Source organism: Callionymus lyra, chromosome 1 (genome assembly GCF_982586985.1).
Source record: "Callionymus lyra chromosome 1, fCalLyr1.hap1.1, whole genome shotgun sequence".
NCBI lineage: Eukaryota > Metazoa > Chordata > Actinopteri > Syngnathiformes > Callionymidae > Callionymus > Callionymus lyra.
In genome coordinates, this window is record NC_141818.1 from 38,069,249 (window position 1) to 38,091,347 (window position 22,099).

General features: G+C 39.7%; 1 protein-coding gene across 1 annotated transcript in view; it reads left to right on the plus strand.

Moving 5' to 3' along the window:
- ctnna2 (catenin (cadherin-associated protein), alpha 2) overlaps positions 1-17,147 on the plus strand; it is a 127,484-nt gene extending 110,337 nt beyond the window's left edge. Inside the window, exons 15-18 of the mRNA XM_087806512.1 lie at positions 6,600-6,781; positions 9,061-9,166; positions 14,173-14,307; positions 15,905-17,147. Of these exons, the coding sequence (XP_087662638.1) occupies positions 6,600-6,781; positions 9,061-9,166; positions 14,173-14,307; positions 15,905-16,192 (711 nt within the window). The 3' untranslated portion in view covers positions 16,193-17,147. The remainder of the gene's footprint in view (positions 1-6,599; positions 6,782-9,060; positions 9,167-14,172; positions 14,308-15,904) is intronic.
- Positions 17,148-22,099: the final 4,952 nt, after the last annotated feature.

A 22,099-nucleotide genomic window follows, 5' to 3' on the forward strand; every position in this document is an offset into this window, starting at 1 on the left:
GTCTGTGGATCAGAATCTACTGATGGTTCCTGAACACGGTTCAGGACCAGAGGAGAGAAATCCTTCCAGGCTGTTGCTCCTAAGCTTTGGAACGATCTTCCCCTCTCTGTGTTTGATGATCTACTGACTCCTTCAGAGAAGAAACATCTTAAGACGTTTTTATTTGTGCTTTTCCTTGATTTTCTGGAACTCCTGTGTTGTTCTCACTGATATCTTGACCTTTAAAGTATATATTTTATTGAGTATTTGATTGTTTAAGCGCTTTGTGAACCTGGTCTGGAAAAGCGCTCTATAAATATTACTTACTTACTCTCTACTGTGCTCTGAAAATAAACTTCAGGAATCACTAATAGCTTCTATTCACGTGTGACACATGAACCAGGAGCTCATGTCGTAAATGATTTGATGCCTTTAAATGTTGACACTTATTTTCTTTTTAATCACACGCTGTATTCTGTTCTTAATTACATTTCTGAGTTAATTTACGCTATTGAACAAACCATAGTAGTGTCCTACGTTATTGAACGCAACACACTCAGCAGATGTGTTTTTTTTTTCAAAAATGCATTATATACTTAATTATAGTTATTTATGTCTCTCCTTGTTATCGTTAGGTGATAAAAGGATCGTTGACGACATTACCTCATTGTTATTTTTTGTCGACAATTTCCTCTCGGTCAGAACATCGCAAGGTTCTCTCTCGTGTGGCGTTAATCCAGTCGGATCCTGCTCTATACATACCGAAAACCATACGTCCCCGTGTCCAATAGAACCCTAGATTGAAAAGCACTCGACTGTGGTTTCCCTCAAAAGACGTCTCAGCTGCCTGCCCGTCACTTCAGAGAGAAGCTCCGCCGCTTCTCCCAGTCATGCCAAGTGGCGTTTGGTGCGTTTTTTTTGTTTTTTTTTCTGAAAAAGAGGAGAATAAATGTAATCCATTTCCTCCACAGAAGCTGGCATGTGCACACTGAGGTTTATAAGTCTCGCTTTCTATCTGAGCGTCATTTACATGGCTTATATCTCCATTATACGTCCTCACTGTCTCTGCTTTGTTCACTGAAGAAATAAATCTAATCTAGTCTGGGGACTTTTTTTTTTTTTTCTGAAAGCATCCTCGAGAGTCTCGCTCCGCTTGTCACTTCCATTATATTTGCACCTAGAGATAAGTTGTTTAAGAAACAATGCATAATAGGAAGTCGTCCTGCAAAAGACAGGTTCCTCGTGTCCTTTTTTCTATTAAAGGCGACGAAAAAAAACCTCTCCTCCCACGCTCGCTCCACCTCCCGCCGCCGTGATTGGATAACAATGTTGATAGGTCATCCATAAAATTGAACTTTGAGGGGTTTGGGCAGTTTATTTCAAATGAAACAAATTAAAGTTATTTCAAGATGCAGCGCTCGGTGAAGAAACCCGGAAAGTGCTTTAATCCCTGAAGACGGAGCACAGTTGCAGAGTGTATTGGCACAAAACTCCCTCGGTCGGATTTGCCACTATGTTAAGCTCCCCAGGCCCGCTCCTTGTTGTTATCAGAAGAGTAGGGAAGGGGATTTGGGGATAAGTGAATTCTAGAGCGCAAAAAAAAAAGAAGGGGGAAGTGGAGTTTCAATGAGAGCTCTCCTGCTCCCCTGACGTCCCAATTGGCCCTCGTGTTTACAAATGTGCTGCAGGTTCGCTTTTTGTTCACCGACGTGAGCTCCTGGAGAGATTTGTCGAATACGCCGAACCTCCCGATCTAGTAGATTCATGAACCAATTTCATTTTCATTTGACTGTGTTTACGTCGAGAAGGAGCCGTTTTCATTTTTGTGTTAAGATCACGCTGCTAGGCCCGAGGTGTGTCATGGAGTAGGTGGGTGTGCGGTTCATCAAAAACGGAGACAACAGACACCATAGTTGGATGTGAGTGGGTGTCTCTAGGTGCGATTACAAATGAGTGGGGTTGTGTGTACACGTGTGTCTCAGTGTGCGTCCCCTGCAAGCATTTGTGTAGCTGTGTGTCAGTGCAAAAGCATAGACACGTGATAACAAATACACACATGTACACGCGAAGGGACGGACGCGAAGATGTGGTTGTGTGTCTCAGTGTGTGTCCCTGATTGCATTTCCGTGGGCTTGTGCAGGTGCGCGAGTCTGTTTGTGTGGCGAGGTGTCCGTGTGCGCACATGTGTTGGATTGTGTGGGTGTGCGTGTGCGTTTGTGTGGGCGAGCCGTAAGTGCGTGCGTCTGTGGTTGTGTTTGAGTTTAGCTCTTTTTCTGTGTGTCTCTGCAAAAGCATAGACACATGTCAACAAATACACACACTCACATGGGTAGACGGACGGGGACATGTGGTTCTGTGTGCAAATGAGTGGTTGTGTGTTTACATGCATTCTTGTGTGGTTCTGTGTGTCTCTTTGTGTCCATGTATGCATTTATTTGTGTGTCTTGTGTGAGTGTGTATGTGCGTTTGTCCCAGTGTTTCAGTTCAAAAACGTGTGTTTGTCTGTGTGAGTTTGTGCAAGTGTGTTTATCGTTGTGTGCAAGTGTGTTTATCATTGTGTGCAAGTGTTTTTTTTCATTGTTTGCAAGTGTGTTTATCGTTGTGTGCAAGTGTCTTTATCGTTGTGTGCAAGTGTCTTTATCGTTGTGTGCAAGTGTGTTTATCGTTTATCGTTGTGTGCAAGTGTGTTTATTGTTGTGTGCAAGTGTGTTTATCGTTTATCGTTGTGTGAAAGTGTGTTTATTGTTGTGTGCAAGTGTGTTTATCGCTGTGTGGAAGTATGTTTATTGTCTTATCGTTGTGTGCAAGTGTGTTTATCGTTGTGTGCAAGTGTGTTTATCGTTTATCGTTGTGTGCAAGTGTGTTTATTGTTGTGTGCAAGTGTGTTTATCGCTGTGTGCAAGTGTGTTTATTGTCTTATCGTTGTGTGCAAGTGTGTTTATCGTTGTGTGCAAGTGTGTTTATCGCTGCGTGCAAGTGTGTTTATCGCTAATCGTTGTGTGCGTGTGTGTTTATTGTTGTGTGCAAGTGTGTTTATCGTTGTGTGCCAATGTGTTTATCGTTGTGTGCAAGTGTGTTTATCGTTGCGTGCAAGTGTGTTCGTATTTGTGTGTGTACATTGGTGTGCAAGCGTGTGTATGTGGTGTGCAAGTGTGTTTGTCCTTGTGTGTAAGTGTTTTTATCGTTGTGTGCAAGCATGAGTATGTGGTGTGCAAGTGTGTGTATGTGGTGTGCAAGTGTGTGTATGTGGTGTGCAAGTGTGTGTATGTGGTGTGCAAGCATGTGTATGTGGTGTGCAAGTGTGTGTATGTGGTGTGCAAGCATGTGTATGTGGTGTGCAAGAATGTGTATGTGGTGTGCAAGCGTTAGTATGTGGTGTGCAAGCATGTGTATGTGGTGTGCAAGTGTGTGTATGTGGTGTGCAAGCATGTGTATGTGGTGTGCAAGTGTGTGTATGTGGTGTGCAAGAATGTGTATGTGGTGTGCAAGCATGTGTATGTGGTGTGCAAGTGTGTGTATGTGGTGTGCAAGCATGTGTATGTGGTGTGCAAGCATGTGTATGTGTTGTGCAAGCATGTGTATTTGGTGTGCAAACATGTGTATGTGGCGTGCAAGTGTGTGTATGTGGTGTGCAAGTGTGTGTATGTGGTGTGCAAGTGTGTGTATGTGGTGTGCAAGCATGTGTATGTGGTGTGCAAGCATGTGTATGTGGTGTGCAAGCATGTGTATTTGGTGTGCAAGTGTGTCTATGTGGTGTGCAAGAATGTGTATGTGGTGTGCAAGCGTTAGTATGTGGTGTGCAAGTGTGTGTATGTGGTGTGCAAGCATGTGTATGTGGTGTGCAAGTGTGTGTATGTGGTGTGCAAGTGTGTGTATGTGGTGTGCAAGTGTGTGTATGTGGTGTGCAAGCATGTGTATGTGGTGTGCAAGCATGTGTATGTGGTGTGCAAGCATGTGTATTTGGTGTGCAAGTGTGTGTATGTGGTGTGCAAGAATGTGTATGTGGTGTGCAAGCGTTAGTATGTGGTGTGCAAGTGTGTGTATGTGGTGTGCAAGCATGTGTATGTGGTGTGCAAGTGTGTGTATGTGGTGTGCAAGTGTGTGTATGTGGTGTGCAAGTGTGTGTATGTGGTGTGCAAGTGTGTGTATGTGGTGTGCAAGTGTGTGTATGTGGTGTGCAAGTGTGTGTATGTGGTGTGCAATAGTGTGTATGTGGTGTGCAAGTGTGTGTATGTGGTGTGCAATAGTGTGTATGTGGTGTGCAATAGTGTGTATGTGGTGTGCAAGTGTGTGTATGTGGTGTGCAATAGTGTGTATGTGGTGTGCAATAGTGTGTATGTGGTGTGCAAGTGTGTGTATGTGGTGTGCAAGTGTGTGTATGTGGTGTGCAAGTGTGTGTATGTGGTGTGCAAGTGTGTGTATGTGGTGTGCAAGTGTGTGTATGTGGTGTGCAAATGTATGAATGTGGTGTGCACGTGTGTGTATGTGGTGTGCAAGTGTGTGTATGTGGTGTGCAAGTGTGTGTATGTGGTGTGCAAGCATGTGTATGTGGTGTGCAAGCATGTGTATGTGGTGTGCAAGCATGTGTATTTGGTGTGCAAGTGTGTGTATGTGGTGTGCAAGAATGTGTATGTGGTGTGCAAGCGTTAGTATGTGGTGTGCAAGTGTGTGTATGTGGTGTGCAAGCATGTGTATGTGGTGTGCAAGTGTGTGTATGTGGTGTGCAAGTGTGTGTATGTGGTGTGCAAGTGTGTGTATGTGGTGTGCAAGCATGTGTATGTGGTGTGCAAGCATGTGTATGTGGTGTGCAAGCATGTGTATTTGGTGTGCAAGTGTGTGTATGTGGTGTGCAAGAATGTGTATGTGGTGTGCAAGCGTTAGTATGTGGTGTGCAAGTGTGTGTATGTGGTGTGCAAGCATGTGTATGTGGTGTGCAAGTGTGTGTATGTGGTGTGCAAGTGTGTGTATGTGGTGTGCAAGTGTGTGTATGTGGTGTGCAAGTGTGTGTATGTGGTGTGCAAGTGTGTGTATGTGGTGTGCAAGTGTGTGTATGTGGTGTGCAATAGTGTGTATGTGGTGTGCAAGTGTGTGTATGTGGTGTGCAATAGTGTGTATGTGGTGTGCAAGTGTGTGTATGTGGTGTGCAAGTGTGTGTATGTGGTGTGCAAGTGTGTATGTGGTGTGCAAGTGTGTGTATGTGGTGTGCAAGTGTGTGTATGTGGTGTGCAAGTGTGTGTATGTGGTGTGCAAGTGTGTGTATGTGGTGTGCTTGGTCCTTATATGGCAGCAGTTTAGGCTTTAATAATTGGGTTAATCGTGAAAGAACAACATTTAATGCGGTGAAAAATCTGCCAAATGTTTGTCTGACAAACTCTTGGTTGATCCGAGCATTGTTTCTCTTCACACTTCTGACTCCTGGCATGAACACGGCAATTCCTAAGCAGGCTTGAGGGTAACGATCCCTGTTGTTTGCTGTTGCCTTTTTCAAAGTGAGACCAAAAGCACTTCTTTCAGAGAGAGATCGCTAAGCCTGAGCTCGTGGGCACAATGCTGGCGCATCTGTGCCTTTCAACCGCTCCCACTGTTTTTTTTGTGGAATGTCAGATGAACAAGACTTTTTTTTTTCTTTAGACTTTCTGTCTTATTTATCCCTGACACATCTTCTGGGGGACATTAGCAAAACGTGACGCACTTTCTCACTGAGCTCAGCCCACACACACACACACACACACACACACACACACACACACTGTGAGAGGCAATGAGGATGATGAAAAATGAGGACACTGGTGATTATTTCATTAAGAGAGAAGCTATCCTTCCAGGACGCTCAATAGTAGATGTGATCGGAAGGGAAAAAAAAAAGAAGCAAAAAACAATAATGACTTTCCTTCTTTAACATTCTCTCTTTCTGCCCCTGAAGTCAATATAATCGACCTAATGAAAACCAGGTTACTTCACTTCTCTGGCAGAACGTTGAGCAAATGCATTATTCATTCTCCCGTCTAAGAAGTGAGGTAATTATACATCTATCTCCCAAATAATACAGGCTCCTTTACTGTGCTTTTGACCTTGTCGCACGATTTATGCCTTTTTGGACCTGCCCTGCGAGCCTGCGAGCAGAGCAAATGTATTTCAATGGCTGCTGAAGAAAAAAAGAAAAAGAGATGAAGGGAAAAAAAAAAAAGGATTAGCTCTTTATGGGTATAAGATGTCGATAGGTTTGAAAAGGTCCCGTCCTAAAATGAAAAGTTTTCAACTTTATTTGGTTGGAGAAGGGCATGGATTGTCAGAGAACAAGCTTAGTGTAAAGTATTTGGATTAAAATAAAGTTGTAAAAAAAAAAGAAGATGGAACAAATGTCAGTTCAACTTTCTTTAAACTACTTTTGTCCTTTTTTTACGCTTTATATTTTACTAATCCCTATTCTTGTTCACCCTTTTCCCTCGCATGCCCCATGGCCATATCTCTCACGTCTTCACCTAATTCTCTCCTCTGGCATTTCCCCCTGATTCCCGAGAAGAAATTTTCAAACGAATTGCTCTTAATTTAATCCAATTAACGGGCTTGCCTTTCGTGTTAATACTTGTGTGTCCTATATAAATGCGCCTCCTCTGCAGGCTATCATGGCACAACTTCCCCAAGAAGAGAAGGCCAAGATCGCCGAGCAGGTGGAGAGTTTCAGGCAAGAGAAGTGCAAGCTGGACGCCGAGGTGGCCAAGTGGGACGACAACGGGAACGACATCATCGTGCTGGCCAAGCAGATGTGCATGATCATGATGGAGATGACCGACTTCACCAGGTGAAGATTTAACTTAACCAGCAACAGGCAAACCATGGAAGGTGTTGTTGTTGTTTTTTAACAGTTATTTCTCTTCCTTTTCTAATTATTAAATCTCCAAGGATTAAAGTCACACGAACTTCACTCTACTTTCTACTCGCCCTCATGTCGACTAAGGGTTGGGATTATTTTCAATGTCATCGGTTTACTTTTTGGAGTTAAAGACAAAAATATATGTTCATATGAAGATCGCAAACGACGCCCACTTTTCTTAACAACATCCAAATCCCTCATCGTGTATTGAAGCCTCGAAATGAGGAACTGTTTGTAAAAGAATCAAACAAGTCTATATTCTAAGATTGACTTTAGCGTTTCCTGTCTGAGTAGCATGTTAGCCATGTAGCTAACAAACTTAAAAATTACCCATTTTAATTTTTTCCGGAACAATTCCTCACGTCGAGGCTTCAATACAAGAAGTTACAGACGAGTATGGAGGTATTTAAGTGTATCTTTTTGGACAAAAGAAGTGAAATTAGAATTTTAAGTATAAGATCCCTTGGATTTGTTGGGATTAATATGTTCAAAAACGCGTTGTATCTCGCAAACACATGTTTAACTTTTTCCGGAACAATTCCTCACGTCGAGGCTTCAATACAAGAAGTTACAGACGAGTATGGAGGTATTTAAGTGTATCTTTTTGGACAAAAGAAGTGAAATTAGAATTTTAAGTATAAGATCCCTTGGATTTGTTTGGATTAATATGTTCAAAAACGCGTTGTATCTCACAAACACATGTTTAATTTTTTCCGGAACAATTCCTCACGTCGAGGCTTCAATACAAGAAGTTACAGACGAGTATGGAGGTATTTAAGTGTATCTTTTTGGAGAAAATAAGGGAAATTAGAATTTTAAGTATAAGATCCCATGGATTTGTTGGGATTAATATGTTCAAAAACGCGTTGTATCTCACAAACACATATTTAATCTTTTCCGGAACAATTCCTCACGTCGAGGCTTCAATACAAGAAGTTACAGACGAGTATGGAGGTATTTAAGTGTATCTTTTTGGACAGAATAAGGGAAATTAGAATTTTAAGTATAAGATCCCTTGGATTTGTTGGGATTAATATGTTCAAAAACGCGTTGTATCTCACAAACAAATGTTTAATTTTTTCCGGAACAATTCCTCACGTCGAGGCTTGAATACAAGAAGTTACAGACGAGTATGGAGGTATTTAAGTGTATCTTTTTGGACAGAATAAGGGAAATTAGAATTTTAAGTATAAGATCCCTTGGATTTGTTGGATTAATATGTTCAAAAACGCGTTGTATCTCACAAACAAATGTTTAATTTTTTCCGGAACAATTCCTCACGTCGAGGCTTCAATACAAGAAGTTACAGACGAGTATGGAGGTATTTAAGTGTATCTTTTTGGTCAAAAGAAGTGAAATTAGAATTTTAAGTATAAGATCCCATGGATTTGTTGGGATTAATATGTTCAAAAACGCGTTGTATCTCACAAACACATGTTTAATTTTTTCCGGAACAATTCCTCACGTCGAGGCTTCAATACAAGAAGTTACAGACGAGTATGGAGGTATTTAAGTGTATCTTTTTGGACAAAAGAAGTAAAATTAGAATTTTAAGTATAAGATCCCTTGGATTTGTTGGATTAATATGTTCAAAAACGCGTTGTATCTCACAAACACATGTTTAATTTTTTCCGGAACAATTCCTCACGTCGAGGCTTCAATACAAGAAGTTACAGACGAGTATGGAGGTATTTAAGTGTATCTTTTTGGACAGAATAAGGGAAATTACAATTTTAAGTATAAGATCCCTTGGATTTGTTGGATTAATATGTTCAAAAACTCGTTGTATCTCGCAAACACATATTTCATTTTTTCCGGAACAATTCCTCACGTCGAGGCTTCAATACAAGAAGTTACAGACGAGTATGGAGGTATTTAAGTGTATCTTTTTGGACAGAATAAGGGAAATTACAATTTTAAGTATAAGATCCCTTGGATTTGTTGGATTAATATGTTCAAAAACTCGTTGTATCTCGCAAACACATATTTCATTTTTTCCGGAACAATTCCTCACGTCGAGGCTTCAATACAAGAAGTTACAGACGAGTATGGAGGTATTTAAGTGTATCTTTTTGGACAAAAGAAGTGAAATTAGAATTTTAAGTATAAGATCCCTTGGATTTGTTGGATTAATATGTTCAAAAACTTGTTGTATCTCGCAAACACATATTTATTTTTCCTCTTGTTTTTCTCCAAAACTAACGCAGAGGGAAAGGGCCCCTGAAGAATTCCTCAGACGTGATCAATGCAGCGAAGAAGATCGCGGAGGCCGGTTCCAGGATGGATAAACTCGCCCGTGCCGTCGCAGATCAGGTAGACGTCCATCCCCCGTCTAAACTTTGATCACAACCAGGACGGAGTCAAGTGAGCCGTCATTGGGAGTGTTTGTTTTTGAAGTGCAAGGTTGTGTTGACTCATAATTTAGTCGTTCCAACGCTGCAACACTGAAGCAGCTGAAGTTGTGACTCTAATATAATTTGCTTCCAATGAAGGTGTCGCATCCATTATCAGATGAGCACCTCTTTTAAAGGCGCTGACGGACCATTTTCAATATCTAATCAATCATTTCAGAAGTGTGTGTGTGTGTGTGGCAGATTTAGTGAGGGATGTTTAAAAAAAATACCCTCAGCACTCCAGGTAATACAAATGATTTCCTTTCCTCATTTTATTTGTCTCCATCGAGCATGGTGATTACACAACCTCCTTGATTTATGGCCAACACTTGCTGGTGTGTTTGCATCATTTGCTCGCAATCATGACAGTTGTTCGGAGATAACGTGAAGGTTTTTCTTTCTCTCTACCCGACTTATCTGCCAAATTACACGGAGCGAACACACAGCGGCAAGACTATCGACTGGATTTGTCCGTTTCAGCAAAAGTTACAAGATCGGGAAGATCAAGGATCTCTTGAGAAGGTTTTTTTCAGCAAACATTAGCTTCTAGGTTAAGCTTTTAAGAAAGAGAGATATTTCCGGAGAAGCTTTTCTGCAAAAATGTGTTTGCAGTCCAGTCCAGGCTACACAATAGAAAGCCCGATTAAATTCCTCTCGCTTCAAAACAAGAGTTCAAAGGAGTCGTGCCGGGAGACATGGCTGGTGATCTCGTTTCAATGCAGCCGTTAATGCAGCCCAACGATAACGAAGAAGATCTTCATAATTGAATGTCACTTTTATTATAGTTGGATGATCACAGAAGCTGCTCTGAGTCGTCGCCGTCGGCCGCCTCGGGACCTTCTGTCCTCACTGGGATGCTGAACTTGAAGGAGCTTCTCTAAATCTGAGACCGTTCGACCACTTGTGTTGCAGCGACATGTGCGCTGACAGGAAGATTGTGTAACTGTGTGTTACATGTTTCAGCTGTCACGACTATTATTCTGCTTACTTTGTCGGGGGCTGATCCATCAGGCTCGACTCTTGTTTCTCGCGCTGCTATGGACCTTCGGCAACAACGACACAGAGATAAAGCAGCGAAACCTTTGTGTAATAGATCTAGGAATAAAACACCAGACTTCTGTCTGTACAGAAAAAAATGACAATTGCAGCTTTCAGTTACTTAGTTACTGGCAAATGTTTCTGGCAACATTTTTCTTCATCCGTGTAAGATGGTTTAAGAAAAAAAGATATTCACATAAAATGTTACCATGTATATAGCTTTGCTTATATTGTTTCAATGAAACATGAGAATTAAAGTATAAATCTCAAATTAACTGTTGAAACCCACAACAATCCACAAAACAATAAGAAATATGATATTAATGACATTTTCTATCATAAAAAAACAGATTCAAATCCCTAGTCCCAACAACGAATTGACCAGTAAAGTTTGAGTTCTTCAACATTAGGGAAAGTAACATGTGCCATTTTGACTCTCCCCTGACATTAGACCCTCCCTCAGCAGATTAACCCTTCATTTTTGCCACCACCCGTGAATACAGTGTTGCTACCAAAGTGTTAGCCTTACGATAAACGTCGAGAAGCTTGTGTCGTTTCTTTTTCAAATGTGTTCAGGCGGATGGAGTTTCGGTATCGGTAAATAAATAGTTGAATAACATTAGTTTGAAGTGAATTACGATTGGTCACAGAGAAAGGCAGCTGCACCATCCTCGCTATCAAGATTTTCCGGCAATAATCTCCCACGGGCTGAGAAATTCTACAAGGAAAGTAAAATATTCTGTCCTTTTTTTCTACTTTCATTAAGTTTTTATTAGTAGCTGGTCAGTCAAGTCCACTCTGAGCTGATCAATTCTGTGGACGTGAGGCCTTTCTTAGAAGCGGATATGAGCAGGAGAGTCACCAAAAAAAAAAGGGGGATACATTCATTCTTATCACTCGTCCTGTTCCTGAGCCGCAGTTTTTCTCCATGCGGTTTCAACCCGACGTCCTAGTTTAATATTAATGCAGAGAAGAAAGGTGTCTCCACGATACGACTCTTCCAGCGTTAAAGTAGTTGCTCCAATGTTCTTAACCCACAGGGGGTTTAGTGGGCCGTGGACGACACCTGGAGGTGTTCCAAGTGAAATAACAAGGACGACGTATGTCACAGTAGGTGATCTGAGGAGGCTGTCCTCATGTTCCTGGTCGCTCCATTTACCCCACCCAGTGCTTTAATGTCCAAGAGGTGCAGGAGGAACCAACGGAAACAGATTATTTTTAATATGGCGATTTCCTCAAGAGTTCAAGCAGATCTGGGGTTCAGGTCAGGATGAGACGTGAGTCGCGATCGCTCGGAAGAACTCCAACGCCATCGGACGTCATAGATGTTTGATTACGTTCCTTTCATTGAAGAGTGTGATGACACATCAGTGCTGGCGTCTTCCCGGACCTCAACGAGTGGTGGTCAGATCGTTTCATTTCCTCTTTTTAACTCAGCTTTTACAACAGAGTTAAACGCGAGTGAACCCACGTGATCGCTGCTGTTCTCTTCAAAGGATCCTGCTCTGCTCCGCTGGTGACGCTGATGACTCGCTCTCATCAGTGACGTCATCGGTGCTGAACGTGGGACTTTTGAATGTTCGCTCGATTACAAATAAATCCTTTTCTCTGAATGATCTCTTCACAAGAGAAAAATTGGATTTATTATGTCTGTCCGAGACTTGGCAGATAGAGGAAGACTTTATTCATCTAAACAAACTCTGTCCATTAGGGAGCGCTGTCCTGGGGAAGCCTCGCCTCTGGTCGTGGGGGAGGTTTGGCTGTTGTTATTTAGAGAGAGTTGTTCTTGCAAAGTAATTTAGACACAGGAATTCACTTATTTGGGTCTCAGATGATCTTGGTTGGTTCTACAAGACCTTTCTATTGGGTTTCAATCTACCGCCCGCCTGGTCCTGCGGTTATGTTCTTGAAAGACTTTAGTGAGTTCTTATGTTCCATTATTCAAATTGAATCTGTTCTTATTCTTGGAGACTTTAATCCTCATGTTGATTACATCACATCTTGCTCTGCTAAATAACTTTTAACTTTAACAGAAGCCTTTAATTTTGTACAACAAGTGTCTGAACCCACTCATCACAAAGGCCACACTTTAGACTTAGTTTTTACTCTTGGCCTGGACATTTCTAATGTATCTGTACATGATGTCCATCTGAGTGATCATTCTTTTGTCTTGTTTAACCTGGACTTCATCCCTGAACCTCAGCCCTTGAAAGTTAGAAAGAAACATATTAAGAACTCATGTGGTGTTCTCAGTATTATCTTGATCTTTAAAGTATGTACTTTTTTGACTATTGTTTTTGATTGTCTAAGCGCTTTGTGACCCTGGTCTCGAAAAGCGCTATATAAATAAATATTACTTACTTACTTACTTACTTACATTTTTATTTGTGCTTTTCTCTGTGTTATCTTGATCTATGTAATATGTATTTTTTGAGTATTTGTTTTTATTGTTTACTCGCTGTTTGACCCTGGTTTAGAAAAGTGCTCTTTAAAATGAAAGTACTTACTTACTTAATATATATCAATATCAAGTCAGGCTTTCGACTATTAAAGGGCCACTCATTTATAAATTTAAGTGTCACTTAATATTGCACCTCAGGTCAGATCTTTTCATCTTCTCTGGTCTATGTCTGTCTCCAGCCTGAGTGGCTTCAAAACCTCACCATATGTCATTGTTGCAAGTCACAAAGTGGCTCTTGACTGCACTGAAGGAGCAAAAAGGCAATCATGTCTGTAATTCTGTTCTAATAACTTACTTGTTGCCTAAAATTGAAGGATGTAAGAGCAGAAAGAAAGAACATTGATGTGGGGAAAAAGTGGATTTCATTTAGTCTTACTGCTCCTTTCATGAAAAAAAAAAAAAAAAGCTTTTACTAGAGTAGCACATTTCAAATATATCAAAAGTAAAAGAGTCCAGCACATAAGGACGTTTTTACTTTTAATCTGGCAAAATGCTTCATCAGATGCGTTTGATTTTAGTTTTTTTCTGTGTTATCTCAATTAACAATTAAAGACATGATCTCAAACATTTTTCTTGAAAACATAAATAAGAAAATACCCAAATAAACTATTTAGTTTCTCCCAAAACATTTTGGAGAAAATGGCAAAACAACACATATCATGGGCGACAATACGATATATTGCAATTGTGATACTATAGTAACAAGGACATATTTGTAGTATTGTACTATTGACTATGGTGTTGCAGAATTTACAGACCCCATGACTCTTGACAAATTCTTAACTGATTTCATTTGTTTTAAAACCAAAATATGTCCAAACATCAGCTTTAAAAGCTGCTGGAGACGAGTGTATCCTCTCGTCCTGAGTCATCGCCGGGATCTCTGGATATTTTATAGTTTTGGAGTTAATGACTGCTGATATCAATCGAGCAGAGGTTAAATTGAAACACAAACATGAATAAACACTGAATATTTGCATGTGAATTGTAAATAAAAAATACGGCAGGTCGCCATGGTCAATAATAACAGTTAATATATTAACGTTTAGAATCAATGGTGAAAGTATTTTCCATTTTGCCTTGTTCTCTCTTTGTGTAACTAAGAATATGATGTACTTTGGAAACAATGATGAAAGGAATGACCTTGTTGCATCCGTGCAAATGTTGAACCCACAACTCGGAAGAAAAGTGTAAATTGTGGTAAATACACAAAGAGATAAGAGTTTTCGTGGCATGTAAATCCGACACCCACTCCAGTATATATTTATAAGTAATCAGGTGAAGCAAATTAATCGTGCCGTAAGGCGAGTGGTCACTATGGCAACTAGAAAAGTTCACAATGCAATTATTTTTCTTCATAAATGATCATTTCTCTGAGAAAAAGGCTGTCTATTTGATACATTCTCCCGCTTTTCTCTTCCGCCCAGTGTCCCGATTCTGCCTGCAAACAAGATCTTCTGGCCTACTTGCAGAGAATCGCTCTCTACTGTCACCAGCTCAACATCTGCAGCAAAGTCAAAGCTGAAGTCCAGAATCTGGGCGGAGAGCTCATCGTCTCAGGGGTGAGTCTGGCATCGTACACATTTAGACTGCCCTCCTTGTCAGCGAGAACTTTTTCTTGTGATGAAGGGAACAAAGGTCGGGCCCAAGACACTGCTGTCCATCAACCTGCCGGCATCAGGTCGCCTGGCTTCAGAATATGAGATGTTAATTTTAGACTAGTCTAATTTCGGTAAGACATGAATAATGTGAAAGACAAACACAACAGTTTTTTTTCATTAAAAAAATAAATACCCTATAGTAGCTATTTAATGTAAAAGACCCAGTATAATCATGGCATATAATCTATTCTGATATAGACTTTTGATATGGACTCAACGTGTTTTATATTTTTTTTAAAGATAGATATACAAGGTCCTCAGTATATATTTATAAAATGTATCCACTTGATGCCATATATATATATAGAAAACAATATATATATTTTTTTTATTTTATGAAAGGACCTTAATCCATAATCCTATAGAGGAGAAAACTTTACACCATCATGTGAGTTTATTTTACCTTTTTTTTCCAAAAAAATTAGAATTTTCCTGCGAATAGAGCAACTTATTTTTGTTCACCCTCACACACCTCATCCTTAAAACCCATCCTTGCAATATGACAACTTGAACCTGTCATAGATAGTCCTGATTGTGTCGCATTTCTCTCACAAACGATGTTATAAATACCGTAAAGTAGACCAGGCACATTGATACGTTTCATAAATAAAATAAAAAAAACAGGGGGGCCACTCTTCCTCCAGGTCAGATCTAGGGTGTCAAGTTTACAGCGTCAGTCCCTGAATTTGTTTTAAGCTGATTATTTTAATTTCAAAATTGATTTATTTTATTCTATCAATCTATCTTTATCTTCGACTGTTACTGCGTACTCATGAGTGCCGGTGGTCTCGGCTGATGAAGACCTTGAAGCCATCTCATAGAGATGAAGCTGGAACACAACCAAGGCGGTTCAGGAGGGAGTGATACATCCAGGAGAGAAAACATGATGTACGGAGAACAAAAAGGTTCTGATCACACGGCAAGAGAAGGAGAGAGTTGTATGTGAGCGTGGAGAACGAACAAGTCATAATCGGTCGTCAGGAACGCTTAAAGGTCAGGACAGTTAAGCAGCTGGAAAAAAAAAAGGAAGGAGGGAAAATGAGTCGAAAGGATGTCAACGAGTGGTGAAAGTCTTCGTTCCAGATGAAAGAAAAACAACTTTTACTTTATGTTTTCTCTTCAATGGCTCTCCATCATTTCTCTGGACTTTATTAGCCTTTGACTTACATGCTATATGCAAAACCCATGCTGAGATTTTAACCTTTTCATCTCGGCCAGTAGGAGTTAATACTCATTAAGTCCAAGAAGTTGACTCGTCTCCGCGGGAGGTTTTTCGGAGCCCACTGGCTGCCGGCCCTTAAATGTCAGCCAAACAAAAGCCAGCGCGGCTCCACCAGACCGGCTAATTAGCGGCTAAAATAAGAGGAATCTGTTTTCATTGTGCTTAATTGACGGTGGATGGTGCCTCCTCCTCACCTCCTTTTCCCATCATCCCTGTGACACGTTCTAACACACGCTCTCCTCATCTCCGGCGACCATCTTCCACCGTTTTCCACAGCTGGACAGCGCCACCTCCCTCATCCAGGCGGCCAAGAACCTCATGAACGCCGTGGTGCTGACGGTGAAAGCGTCGTACGTGGCGTCCACCAAGTACCAGAAGGTGTACGGGACGGCGGCGGTGAACTCGCCCGTGGTGTCCTGGCGCATGAAGGCCCCGGAGAAGAAGCCCCTGGTGAAGCGGGAGAAGCCCGAGGAGTGCCAGACCCGTGTCCGACGGGGGTCCCAGAAGAAACACATCTCCCCGGTCCAGGCCCTCAGTGAATTCAAGGCCATGGACTCCTTCTAAATAAAAAAAAAATAAAAAACCCTCCCGGCGAGACAAGAGGAACAAAAAAACAAAACAAAAAAAAAACATGATGACAGGAGGTTGAAAAAGTACCTTTTTACGTTGTGTTAACCCACGTGTTTGCCCCTTGTGTACTTGTTGATACCTCAGGAGGACTCGTACTCGACAACTGCCACGCTCCCGCGGGCGCAGAGGGTCTCACAAACTCTATTTATCTATCCTATTGTAGCTTATCGTATGAGAGCCAAACTGTGACGAAACATGCAAAATAAAAAAAAAATGATCTTAAAAAAAAAAAAAGAGTGGAAAGAGTAGCATTTAAAAAAAAAAAAAACTTGTGGCAGTTGATATTCTAGCTTTATCATTAATGTGCTACTGACTGGCTGCTTGTACACATTTAAAGGCTTGGAATGGATTTTATTGATCTCACAGGCCTGTGTATCATTTCTCTGTTCAACAAAAGGATTAAATAAAGTTTAAAGAAAAGAAGAAAAAAAATCCCTTAATAACAAATGAATAACATAAAGTGCTGCATGTGGTATCTTTGTTACTTTTTAGTTATTTTTTTTTGTAAAGGAGACCGATGTAATTGATGTATCCAATTATTATGAAAGGATTCCGTTGAACGTTCAAATAATACACACTGGCCTCGATTCCATTATCATTATTTTTTTATTTATTATTTTTTCATTTCTCAAAAACTTAGCGGTTTGTTTTTACATTTTCTGGTTCCTAATGATTCATGTTTGTCTTTCTTTAAGCACACTTATGGTCCTATTGTATTGCCTTTTTTTTTATGATTTTATTTAATGATCGCGTCACTAACCATGATGACCTTGAAAGTTGTGTAGCTTATAAATATAGACAAAAGAGGGTTGAGTAGTTGTGGTTTGCTCAGAGAATAGAACCCTCCACACCGTACCTTTATATCCATCCTTCTCTAATAAATACTCCCCTTCAACTTGACTTGTCTCTGGTGTTCTTGGCACTTTTTTCTCCGTTTTTTATTTTATTTTGGAGAGTCCAGTGGACAGTATCGGCGATACACTACGATACAACAAATCCACTACGATATATATTTCAATACACTTTCACAATTTTAGTGACGTCTTGTAGTCGTCCCGCTTTTATTTGGTTATACTAAAAGTACTGAAAGACTATAAATATGTTCAAACATCAGTTGACTGTATCCTCTCGTCCCCAGTCATTATCGGGCTCATGCTGGATTTGATTGTTCCTTAAGCTGCTGCCATCTAGTAAATTTGATATCTTGATTGGAAACACATTTCATTTAAATGTAGACTATAAAATAACATTTAAAAAACAGATTGGAGTAATTTTATTTGAGGCATAACAAATATTTTTCTCACACCCCTAAGTAGACATGCAGTAATCAAACAAGATTTTTTTGTAAAGTATTTTTTATCATTATTGTTTTCAAGAAATTGATAGATTTAGATTAATAATCAGAATCTGCAATTATTTGATCCAATTATTTATTTTCCGATTTTTCTACAAAAAACAGCTGAGAAAAGTCCACAAATATATGTTTTCTTATCTTTCATTTAACTTTGTAATAAATATTGATTAATTAAAAAAAAAAAGTATTGTAACAAAAAGGCAACTTACTTACATTAAAGTAAGAGATCACATTTATATTTTATTATACTGTTTGTTCAGCTGAATCTCAGAATGTTTCAAAGAACTACACTTCCCAGAGTGCACCAGCAGCAGCAAACCAGCTGCTTCCGTCATTGGCACTGATGTGGATCACCTGTGAAGTCATGGAGGTTCTCAGTCAGTCCGAGAGAGAAGACGCTCAATGGGTTCCAAAGACACCAATGGTCGGTGAAATGTTTGATTTCCTTTCATTGTGTTTGAAATGCTTCTGAGATGTTCAAATGTATGTTTAATTGCGGTAACTATTAGTTAAAGAACACAGTGCAGCATTTACTATATTGATTTTAGGATTAGGAAGATTGAAGGAAAGATTAAATAGAATATTACAAAATTAAATATCACAGCTTTACTAAAAAGGTTTTGGAAAATTCATGAAAATAGATTTAGTGCTTATTAATTCATTTGAAAAATTTGATTAAGATCATAAAATATTCAAATGTTTACATGAATTTAAAATGTTTGAAAGTTTAAGTTAATTTAAAATGAGTTTAGAAAATTCATTAAAAATGTTTAATTTAAATAGATCATTAAAATGTTTTTTTGGTTTATCTGTCTTTAAAGGTTTACAAACTAAATACTGAGAAGCCGAATGAAAAAATCGAAGTGATTGAGGGGTGGACTTGACACTGCCCTACAATCCAGAAAATAAATGTCCCTCCATACGCAAAAAGACATAATAAATTCTTAAAAATATACCGTTTGTTCCATTTTTTTTTTTTCAACTAGCGTTAGCGTTAGCACGTCTCATTGTAAAGGTCACGTAGCATCTTGGATCGAAAGAGTCCTTTTTTGTTTTGTCGTTGCCTTCCTGCTAATTTAAGACAAACACAATCATTGGTAGGAATTAACCTGAAACAAAGAAGGCTTGTTTTCTTCAACTTACCCTTTTGGTGCTCAGTGGGGGGCTCTCGCTCCTGGTTAAGGAGCTGTCATAGCGGATTACTACAGAGGATAACCTGGTGATTATTCCTGCCTGCAGTCACGTACACACCCTGGCAATACAACAGGCTTTCAATGCATTACAAAACATTGATTCGAACACGGCTTCAGTCTCACAGTTTTCGAGAGGTTGGGATTATTTACTGGGTAATCTGTTACTTTTTTTTTAAGTAATAGACAAAAATGTTTGTTCATTTTAATGTAGCGACTGGTTTGCCAGTGGGCCAACTTCCTCCAAAAAGACACTTAAACATCCAAATGAATGCAACATCCCTTTTTTATTAAATCTTAAAATATGGCAATACAACAGACTTTCACCGCGTTACAAAACATTGATTCGAACACGGCTTCAGTCTCACAGTTTTCGATAAATACACGTCAATTTCCAACCTTCTCCTTTCCTGAATTGGCATCATGAGGGGTCGCATTAGTCTTGTGTCTGTCTAAACCAGGGGTCGACAACCTTCACTGCTCAAAGAGCCATTAGGACCCAGGAAATAAAACCTTTTATAATTAAATATAAGTCCATATAATGTTCACTTTTGCCTTCATGCTAATTATAAAAAAAAAACTGTGAATAAAACATGAGTTAGTGATCGTTCACCAAAAGTCAAACTTCACTTCACACTATTCTCACGTCGACTAAGTCGTTATAGAGTTATAGACAAACATGTTCATTTTAATGTAGCGAGTGGAGCTCAGTTGTCTTCGTCTTCAGCAAAAACGACACTTAAAAACATCCAAATATGAGGAATTGTTCCCAAAAAACCTGAACAAGATTAAGGTTTGTTTTTAGTAGATGATACCAGTCTAGAACACAAGATGGACATTACAGACCAGTGCAGTGTTTCAAATCGCATACTTCTCTTAGTATACTAGAAGTTAGTATGCATCAGGATAGTGTACATACTAACAAGTATGCAAATTCTCCACAGATAGTATGTCTCAAATCAAACACTGCTGCTACGCACTAACAGGAAATGACTCGACAGCTTCTTCTTCTACTTCTATTTAACGATGGTTGCAACCAGCTGTTGGAACACTATCGCCACCTGCTGGCAGCACGTTTTGTAAGTTTGGAAAAAGAAATACAGAAAAAATATGAGAATCAAAATATTTCAGAATATTTCGGATATTCCGTTTTGTGGGCGTTTTAGTACGACAATTTAGTGTGCATGGTGCACTAAATTTCGCATACTAAGAATTGAGACGCGCTTACGCACTAAAAATACTAAATTTGAGTACGCTAGTATGTGATTTGGAACACAGCAGTATGGGTGACCTTTTTAAGTGTCTTTTTGGACGAAGACAACTGAGCTCCAGTCGCTACATTAAAATAAACAAACATTTTGGTCTATAACTCTAAAAGGAACGGATTACTTAAACGATCCAAACCAATGGTCAACATGAGAGTTTCACTAAGCATTGATAATTATAACAATATTTTGTATATTTTCTGCAGTTTGTCCTGTTGAACTGACTTGTTTTTGTCTCTCGTCAGTATGTGACTCTGAAGAGTTAAATATACATAATCAGAATTGTATCATCTCTATTATAGTTATTATTGATATGAAACTTAAGCTAATTTATTATAATCTACGGGTCTAACTGCCTGTTTTGCTGAAAAATATAAAATAGTTTCTATGTAGGCTGAAAGAAAAGATTTTTTTTTTTAGCTTTGCACAAATTTGAAATGACATTTTTGAACAAACCAAAGTAAAAAACCATTACACACAATATAATTTCACAGAACACAATGTTTTGATTGTTGTATCGGACAATTGAGCAAATGCAAAAAGTGCTGTCGCTATTTTTCAAGGGACTTGTCGGAGCTTTCGGGGACAAAGCTTCTGGCGCTCCAACGACCCCCCGGCACTACCGGCGCCTCGACCTTCAAGGCTTTCTCTAGCACTTCTTTGAGCCCCTGGTGTTTTTTTTTCCAGTTTCTTGTTCACCCTTTTTCCTGACGTTGCCATGATTGAACATGTCATCGTCGATTGTTACCATTATGTCAGCCTTCACCTGAAAGTCCTACAGAATCTTGCCTTTGTCATTCTCAGTCAGGTGCTTCCCATTGTGACCTCTAACCTCTGGACCACAGAAGGTTTAAGTAGGATGAGTGAAGATACTGTCCATGTACAGAATACTGACCGGATCCTTCGGCATTAAAGGGTTAGTTCAGTAAAAATTCAGTTATTTTCTTCTATTCCTTGGACTAAACGTTGGGATTATTTACTGGGAGTAATCTGTTACTTTTTTTTTAAAGTAATAGACAAAAATGTTTGTTCATTTTAATGTAGCGACTGGTTTGCCAGTGGACCAACTTCCTCCAAAAAGACACTTAAAAAACATCCAAATGAATGCAACATCCCTTTTTTATTAAATCTTAAAATATATATATATAAAATTCTGAAAGAATCCTCGTGGTCTTTCATGGTATTTGGATGTTTTTTAAGTTTCTCTTTTTGGATGAAGACGAGGACAACTGAGATCCAGTCGCTACATTAAAATGAACGAACATTATTGTCTATAAAAAACAGATTACTCTCTGAAAATAATCCTGAAGCTTAGTCGACGTGAGGGTGAGTCGAACTGTCCCTTTAAGTCTGCCTTTGAAATAAGAGAGTGAACCCATTGATCACTCCGGCCGGCGAGGATCACAAGGATCGACCATCATATCAGTCCCTCCATCGATCGCAGACACCAGGGGAACTCCTTCGATGACGATGAATAGGACGTCATGTGCATCTTTATTGTCCTGTTAATGGTTATTAGGCACAACATACATGGAGCATCGGTGCGTCACGTTAAGTACCTGGAGTTAAGGAAACAAGGCCACAAGGGACAAATTGTAACACGGTCCAGTTAATGGAGGGATTAATTCCTGGCTGAGCCGCTGTCTAACTGGGATAATCCCTGTGTGTACACGTCGCCGTCATCCAAATAAATCATGCTTTGATGGATGAAAACAAGGTCCAAACCTGACACAGTTTCTACCTTCGCAACAAGATGTGTTTATTAACATGCACCCTTTAATGGTGTGACATGAAGAGAGGATGTGTTCGTGTCACGCTTTCTTTTCCGCGGCGCTACGTATCCGAGCAGCGGCCGTGTGGTGAATGTTGATGACCAAATATCAGCAGAACTCTGCTCGTGAATATTTTCATCAGTGGTGATCATTAGGTTTTTCACATCAGACAAAAAAACAAGTTGGGGGGAAAAAAAACCAACCCATAAAGTTTTATTTGCGTGTCTACGTAGCACATGATAATCTCTCGTATAAAATAT